This window comes from Bombina bombina, chromosome 7 (assembly GCF_027579735.1).
Source record: "Bombina bombina isolate aBomBom1 chromosome 7, aBomBom1.pri, whole genome shotgun sequence".
NCBI lineage: Eukaryota > Metazoa > Chordata > Amphibia > Anura > Bombinatoridae > Bombina > Bombina bombina.
In genome coordinates this window covers 496475044-496484517 of record NC_069505.1, presented here as the reverse complement: position 1 = coordinate 496484517, position 9474 = coordinate 496475044, and the positions used below count along the sequence as shown (strand labels likewise).

Below are 9474 nucleotides of genomic sequence, written 5' to 3'. Positions count from 1 at the left end.
CCATCTGGCCCATCAAGACTCAGTCTCATTTCATCAGTCCATAAAACCTTAGAAAAATCAGTCTTGAGATATTTCTTGGCCCAGTCTTGACGTTTCAGCTTGTGTGTCTTGTTCAGTGGTGGTCGTCTTTCAGCCTTTCTTACCTTGGCCATGTCTCTGAGTATTGCACACCTTGTGCTTTTGGGCACTCCAGTGATGTTGCAGCTCTGAAATATGGCCAAACTGGTGGCAAGTGGCATCTTGGCAGCTGCACGCTTGACTTTTCTCAGTTCATGGGCAGTTATTTTGCGCCTTGGTTTTTCCACACGCTTCTTGCGACCCTGTTGACTATTTTGAATGAAACGCTTGATTGTTCGATGATCACGCTTCAGAAGCTTTGCAATTTTAAGAGTGCTGCATCCCTCTGCAAGATATCTCAGTATTTTTGACTTTTCTGAGCCTGTCAAGTCCTTCTTTTGACCCATTTTGCCAAAGGAAAGGAAGTTGCCTAATAATTATGCACACCTGATATAGGGTGTTGATGTCATTAGACCACACCCCTTCTCAATACAGAGATGCACATCACCTAATATGCTTAATTGGTAGTAGGCTTTCGAGCCTATACAGCTTGGAGTAAGACAACATGCATAAAGAGGATGATGTGGTCAAAATACTCATTTGCCTAATAATTCTGCACTCCCTGTATATGTGTGTATGTATATGTACTGTATGTATATGTAGTGTATGTATATGTAGTGTATGTATATGTACTGTATGTATATGTGTGTATACATATGTTCTGTATGTATATGTACTGTATATATATATATATATATATATATATATATATATATATATATATATGTACTGTATGTATATGTGTGTATATATATATATATATGTACTGTATGTATTTGTACTGTATGTATATGTGTGTATGTATATGTACTGTATGTATATGTACTGTATGTATGTGTACTGTATGTATGTGTACTGTATGTATGTGTACTGTAAGTATATGTACTGTATGTATGTGTACTGTATGTATATGTGTGTATGTATATGTGTGTATGTATATGTACTGTATGTATATGTACTGTGTATATATATGTACTGTATGTATATGTACTGTATGTATATGTGCTGTATGTATATGTACTGTATGTATATGTACTGTGTATATATATATATATATATATATATATATATACGTACTGTATGTATATGTACTGTATGTACTGTATATGTGTGTATATAAATATATATATATATGTACTGTTTGTATATGTACTGTGTGTATATATATATATATATATATATATATATATAATATTATTATTATTATTGTTTATTTATAAAGCGCCGGCAGATTCCGCAGCGCTGCCCATGGGTACAAGGATAAAAGTACAATGGACAAACAATACAATTAAAAGACAACATTTTACAGACAAATACAAGGGTAATGGAGGGCCCTATTCCCGTGGGAACTTACAATCTAGACGGGTAGGAGGATGGGAAACAGGAGGTGGGGACTGCAGAGGTGAGAATGATATTAGTGAGGAGATAGAGGGGAACTGTTACTTAAGTGAAGTTAGTTTGTTGATAAGTTGGGTGATAAGCTTCCATGAACAGAAAGGTCTTTAGGGAACGTTTAAAGGAGGAGAGGTTAGGGGCAAGTCTGACAGCTCGAGGAAGTGCGTTCCAGAGGGTTGGTGCCGCACGAGAGAATTCCTGTAGTCTAGAATGAGAGGAGGTGATGGTAGAGGACGCAAGAAGCAGGTCGTTGTTGGATCTTAGGGGACGGGCAGGAGTATATTTGTTGATGAGTGAGGACAGGTAGGGTGGGGCAGCATTGGTGAGGGCTTTGTAGGTCAGGGTGAGAATTTTGAATTTAACTCTGTTGTGAATGGGGAGCCAGTGAAGGGACTCACAGAGAGGTGCAGCAGAAACAGAGCATCGGGAGAGGTGGATTAGCCTGGCAGATGCATTTAGGATGGATTGGAGGGGAGAGAGGCGGGAGAGAGGGAGGCCAGTTAGTAAGTTGTTACAGTAGTCAAGTCGGGAAATTACCAGGGAGTGGATGAGCTGTTTGGTAGTTTCAGCACTCAGAAACGGACGAATTTTGGAGATATTGCGTAGGTGGCAGGATGAAGAGAGCAGTTGGATGTGGGGAATGAAGGACAGATTTGAGTCAAGCGTGACTCCGAGGCAGCGGACTTGGGGTGATGGGGAGATAGTGGTGCCGCCAACAGTGATAGAAAAATTAGAGACTGGAGTGGAGCTAGAGGGGGGAATTAGAAGTAGTTCGGTCTTAGACATATTTATTTTTAGGTGGTGAGAGGCCATCCAGGAGGAGATGCCAGATAAGCAGTCGCTGATGTGAGAGTTGACAGAAGGAGAGAGTGCAGGGGTGGAAAGGTAGATCTGGGTATCATCAGCATAGAGGTGATAGCTGAAGCCATAGCTGTTGATACGTTTACCCAGTGAAGAAGTGTAAATAGAGAAAAGTAGAGGACAGAGGACAGAGCCTTGAGGTACTCCAACAGACAGGGGCAATAGAGAGGAGGAGTCACCAGCAAAAGAGACAGAGAAGGATCTGTTAGAGAGATAAGAGTGAATCCAGGAGAGGGCAGTGTTACAGAGACCAAGAGAACTGAGAGACCATAGGAGAAGGGGATGGTCAACAGTGTCAAAGGCAGCAGATAGGTCAAGTAAGATGAGTATAGAGTAGTAGCCTTTGTTTTTAGCAGAAAGGAGATCGTTAGTAACCTTGGTGAGGGCAGTCTCAGTTGAGTGTTGGGGACGGAAGCCAGATTGCAGGGGGTCGAGCAATGAGTTGGAGGACAGGAAATGGGTTAGGCGATTGAAAACTAGTTTTTCAAGGAGTTTTGAAGCTAGTGGGAGCAGTGATATGGGGCGGTAGTTTGCAGGGGAGTTAGGGTCGAGGGAGGGTTTTTTGAGGATGGGGGTGACCTTTACATGTTTGAAGGAGGCAGGGAATGAGCCGATAGAAAGGGATAGGTTAAATATGTGAGTGTGAGGGTGGTAGACAGAGGAGGAATTAGATGTGAAGGAATAGGGTCAAGTGGGCAGGTAGTAAGGTGTGAGGAAGACAAAAGGGAAGCCACTTCACTCTCAGTGGTTGGGAGGAGGGTATGTATATGTGTGTATATATATGTACTGTATGTATATGTGTGTATGTATATGTATGTATATGTACTGTATGTATATGTACTGTATGTATATGTGTGTATATATAAATGTACTGTATGTATATGTACTGTATGTATATGTGTATATATATATATATATATATATATATATGTACTGTATGTATATGTACTGTATGTATATGTGTGTATAGATATGTACTGTATGTATATGTACTGTATATATATGTACTGTATGTATATGTACTGTATGTATATGTGTGTATATATATATATATATATATATATATATATATATATATATATATATATATATATATATATATATATATATATATGTACTGTATGTATATGTACTGTATGTATATGTGTGTATGTATATGTATGTATATGTACTGTATGTATATATGTGTATATATATATATATATATATATATATATATATATATGTACTGTATGTATATGTACTGTATGTATATGTGTGTGTGTATATATATATATATATATATATATATATATGTACTGTATGTATATGTACTGTATGTATATGTGTGTATATATATGTACTGTATGTATATGTACTGTATGTATATATGTGTATATATATGTACTGTATGTATATGTGTGTATATATATGTACTGTATGTATATGTACTGTATGTATATGTGTGTGTATATATATATACTGTATGTATATGTACTGTATGTATATGTGTGTATATATATGTACTGTATATATATGTACTGTATGTATATGTACTGTATGTATATGTGTGTATATATATGTACTGTATATATATGTACTGTATGTATATGTACTGTATGTATATGTATGTATATGTACTGTATGTATATGTGTGTATATATATATATATATGCACTGTATGTATATGTACTGTAATGTATATAAGTGCATCTGACTCTTTTGCTTGAGCCATCAAATGTCACTACGAGAACTTCAAGGTTCTTTGAAGATTAATTGTAATATTTTAATTTTAGGGGACCCTGGTGATACCTGTTCTGACTTCTGTCTTGAAGGATCCCAAATATTTCAAGAATCCTCATCAATTTGATCCTGGGCATTTTCTTGATGAAAACGGCTGCTTTAAGAAAAGTGATGCCTTTATTCCGTTTTCTATAGGTAATCTATTTTTTTCCTGATAACATGCTTGTTAAAGGGGCATCAAACCCAAAATGTTTCTTTTATGACTCAGATAGAGCATACAATGTTAAACAACTTTCCAATTTTTTTTCTATGATCAAATTTGATTAATTATCTTGGTATCATTTGCTGAAGGAGCAGCAATGTGCTACTGGGGGATAGCTGAACACATCAGCTGCAAGAGGCTGCACTTGAGCCTACCTAGATATGCTTTTACAAAAAAGAATGCCAGGAGAACGAAGAAAATTATATAAATAGAAGTAAAATGGCAAGCTTGTTAAAACTTGCATGCTCCATCAAATTTACAAAAGAAAATGTTGGATTTTGAGTCCCTTTAGATAATAAGCAGTTAGTTAATATATTATGCATTCATTCACATAATTGCACTCATTACTTCATAAGTACACCATAAATACAAAAGTAAAAAAACTTAATTAAATAAGCATTAAAAATAATATTAAAGGGACATGATATCCAAATGTTGAAGCACTTGAAAGTGATGCAGCATAGCTGTAAAAAGAGGACTAGAAAATATCACCTGAATATCTCTATGTAAAAAATAAATATATTTTACCTCAAAATGTCCTGCACAAAATGTATTCACACCCCATTGTAAAGGACTTTAAGCAGCCAATCAGTATGCCCGGGACTTGCAAGGGAGCGTGCCTCATGCACACATGTAATTTCCCTATTCAGTTTAAGGAAGTTTACTTTGAAATCTCATGAGAGTTATGTGAAATCTCATGAGATCACAGTAAAAGAGTTCATGACCTCAGCACTGCTGACGCTGATTGGCTGCTGTTCATTTCTTCCTCTTTTTTTTTTTTTAACCTGCAGCTGGGCAGTAACTGAAAGAGCTGTTTACACAGCACTTACTCTGGTGAGCTGATGAAATTGTGATGTAAAATATCTTCCTTTTTTACATAGAGATGTTCAGGTGATATTTTATTGTCAGCTTTTTACAGTTATGCTGCATCACTTTCAAGTGATTTAGCATATGAGTATTATGTCCCTTTAATAATACAGATTAAAAGTCAAAATAAATGTATGCAGCAAAATTATTTGTATTACACATTCAATTCTTAATAAAAGTGTTTAGGAATAAATCATATTTAATGTAATCAGTTAAAACTCAAAATTTGAAGCATAATTTATTATTTTATAGTAAAATGAGTCTTGCAGCCTTTGTGAAGGCTCACAGGCCTCATAATATTCTCTAAAAATGTTACGCCTACAGATCTCACTATTTTATTCCAAGCTAGTGAATTTGTCTCAAAATAAGCAATATGCATATTGCCCTGAGGACTAAAGATTTGTGCAAAACCAGAAGTTAATGCAATATACGAAAATGCTGAAAACATAATAATTTGATCTAAATTTGCTTGAAAAAAATTCTTAGCAGCGCCGAATGCAATCTCTTCTGTAAGATTTTCCATTCCAGGTAGTAAAACAGTAACATAATAGATGAGGTTGGAAAAAGACATAAGTCCACCACGTTCAACCTATACTAATCGTACTTGATGTTCAATAAAGAAGCTACCAATTGAACTTACATTAGTACAATTATAAAGCTGTCCCATTTAACACACGCAATCATTTCCCGAGATAGAAATGTATCCAAGCAATTTTTAAAATAATATAAGGTATTGGCATTCACTACCTTCTTAGGCAAGGTGTTCCACAATTTGATTGCTCTTACAACGAAAATACATTTATATTGCTGCAGACTAAGGAGGAGATTTACTAATGTGCGGGAGGACATGATCCGCTCGATAAATGAATACAGCATACGCTGTCGGCATTTATCATTGCACAAGCATTTCTGGTGAAATGCTTGTGCAATGCCGCCCCCTGCACATTCATGGCAGGGGGTGTAAATCAACCCGATCATATCCTGCTTCTTCTTAACTCCTGTTTCCGACAAGCATTTAGCGAGGTTGAGCAGAAATGATTAGCGGGGTTGAGCGGACATGATTCGCTACTATCAATAAATCTTTTTTCCTCTAACCCTAAACTGTGACCTCTTGTCACAAACAATTGTCTTGGAATAAACAGCACTGCCACCAATTCTGTATATGAACCTTGAATATATTTATATAAAGTAGTCATATCACCTCTAAAGTTCCTTTTTTTTCTAGAGAAAAAGTGCCAAATTTTGCTAACCTCTCCTCAAAATCTAAATCCTACATTCCCCTTATTTGTTTTGTGGCCGTTTTACTAATTCTGCAATGTGCTTTTTAAAATAGGTCCCCAGAACTGCACTCAATGTGAGGTGTTACCAAGAAATTATATAGAGATAGAATAATGCCAGCATATTATTAGCCTTAGAAGCTGCTGCCTTTCATTGTGTGCCGATTCTTAGTTTGTTATCTATAAATACACCTAACTCCTTTCCTCCTCTACTAACTCTAGTCCCATTTAAATAATAGGGAGCCTGTATATTTTTACTTCTAAAATGTAAATCCTTACATATACCAGTATTAAATCTCATTTGCCATTTGCCAGCCCATTCTTCCATTTTTTTGTAAATCCCCCTGTATTACTTTCTATGGAGGGCAGCTCACCATCCAATGGAGATTCCAGTTTCTGCTCCTATTTTCGGGATATTGAGGGAGTCTTCTCATTCATACAAGGATTAGTATTATATTACACTCCATACCAGAGGATTTTAGGGAACCAGGCCCTAATAATTTCTTCTTAAAATTGACTTTGTGTGCTTAACATCTTATTCCAGGAAAACGGGCCTGTGCTGGAGAAGGTCTAGCAAAGATGGAGATATTTCTGTTTCTGACCAGCATCCTACAAAAGTTCACCTTGAAGCCAAAAATAGATGTGAAGGACATTGATCTCACCCCAGAACCTTTCAGTAATTCATCAAAACCTCGAACGTACGAGATGTATGCAGTTCCTCGTTAACATCTAATCATGGTTGCTAGTCTCTTGAAGGGCCAAAAATGTTAGCTTTCACTCAATATCATAAAATATCCCTTTTGATAAATATTGTAAGAGAGTCTTTGTTTGGGTATGTGTTTACTCTATAGGAGAATCTATATATCATTTGTGAAAGTTGTAAAAATATATTAAATGCATATTTTCTTGATCTAAAATTAATAATTGTAACATTATTTAAATTAAAAAGGTCACTTGCTTTAAAGGGATACTGAACCCAATTTTTTTATTTCATGATTCAGATAGAGCATGCAATTTTAAGCAACTTTCTAATTGACTCCTATTATCAATTTTTCTTCATTCTCTTTCAATCTTTATTTGAAAAAAAAGTGCAAACCCTTGACAGCACTTATTGGTGGATGAATTTATCCACCAATCAGCAAGGACAACCCAGGTTGTTCATAAAAAATGGGCCGGCATCTAAACCTACATTCTTGCTTTTCAAATAGAAATACCAAGAGAATGAAGAAAATTTGATAATAGGAGTAAATTAGAAAGTTGCTTAAAATTGCTGCTCTATCTGAATCACAAAAGAAAAAATGTGGGTTCAGTGTCCCTTTAAGCCTACTACATGATTGATGGTGTTTTGGGGTTTTAATTTGGGTTTCCTCTTTTTTTTTTTTCTTTTTTTTTTGCAATAAAATGTCTTATTCAAAGATGCTACTAAAGTAATAATATTCATTTAATTTTGTAAAAAAATCTAGGTTTAGTTTTCTGTGAAATTAATTGAATGTGTTTGTAAGGGTCAAAAATATTCTTTTTATTGTGTTAAATACCTTTATTATGCAACATATTTCCTTAATCAATTTAGGTTTAAATCAAATTGTTGAAACCTTTTAAAGTGATGCTGTACTATAACATTTGTATACATTTAGGGCAGATTAAGAGTAGAGTGCTAACAGTTACGTACAAGGGATAAGGGGTATATCACAGGTGTTTGCACGCGTCAGATTTGCCACTCGTATTGAAAGTTGAAAGTAAACGCGATCAATTGAGCGCAATCGGGATTTGCACTAAAATGATTACCGCGTCCTCAGAGCTCTGGTTAACTGTTTCATGAAACAAAAAAGTGTCACAAAACAAATCAAATATATATTACAAAATACAGTTACATATATGTACATTGGAGCCCTTTGCAGTCAAGTACCTGAAAACATGTCAAATCCTATTTATGCAATTTAATAAAGTGTTTAACTGTGTATTTACTGTAAATTTTTAACATTCCAATGTTCTTCACATAAGGAAGTATGTTCTTTGTATTTAAAAATATATATTCCTATAAATATATATATATATATATATATGTGTGTATATGTATATATATATATATATATATATATATATATATATATATATATATATATATATATATATATATATATATATATATATATATATATATATATATATATATATAAAAGTAACACAGTCAGATGCACTCTCAGGTCTTTTCAATTGATTCTTTAATGGAACGTTTTCGGGGTTCACAGCCCCTTCATCAGCATGAACAAATAACCAAATATCACACAATTTATAGTGTATCACACAGTGTCTCACCAAACAAAAGTTGCTTCCAAAAGTGCGCCAAAATATTGAGCGTGGAACGCATCTTGCGTTCCACCGTGATCATGTCAACCGGAAGTGATGTCACTTCCGGTTTCGCGACATGATTAAAACATATATACAATACTTTGTGTTTCATTTAATAGCGATCTACATTGTGCTCAAAATTACCTTATAGGTATGTGAAAATGGTGCCAACAATCACAATGTTATTAGCTATGATCTGCAAATCAAATATGATAGTGTAAATAAACCGTCATGGCAACCGTAGCCATGGTTACAATACATGCCCAAGTCAGTGTGTTACTACAATAGTGAATTGTCTAGTGCAGCAAGTATATATAGTGACAATAATTGCTAGGCATTCTGAGTCACGTCCAATCACAGCTATGCACAATAATCTATATACATAAATAAATAAAAAGGGGAATTAAACATAAAAGTAAACATAAAAAGTGGCGGTTCTTGCTGTGCTTGTTATCAATACATTTAGAAATGTGCACTACCTGCAGGATAGTACAAATACCTTATATAGACAGTATGTCCATGAAATCAATTTGCAACATTATTCTGTTGTGTTTTGCCCTGAATATAAAGATAGGTAAATGATGTACCATAGCTAGTTAAACATGACTTATTATGTGAGCGTTC

At 34.9% G+C, this 9474-nt stretch overlaps 1 protein-coding gene across 2 annotated transcripts in view; it reads left to right on the top strand.

Moving 5' to 3' along the window:
- Nucleotides 1-7418, top strand: part of LOC128666852 (cytochrome P450 2A4-like) — a 51788-nt gene extending 44370 nt beyond the window's left edge. Inside the window, exons 9-10 of one of the 2 annotated variants that reach the window (XM_053721654.1) lie at nucleotides 4149-4290; nucleotides 7046-7418. In XM_053721654.1, coding sequence (XP_053577629.1) covers nucleotides 4149-4290; nucleotides 7046-7227 — 324 coding nt within the window. In that variant the 3' untranslated portion in view covers nucleotides 7228-7418. Of the gene's footprint in view, nucleotides 1-4148; nucleotides 4291-7045 lie in introns of those variants that run through there. The other variant, XR_008403276.1, reaches the window with a different exon arrangement.
- Nucleotides 7419-9474: the final 2056 nt, after the last annotated feature.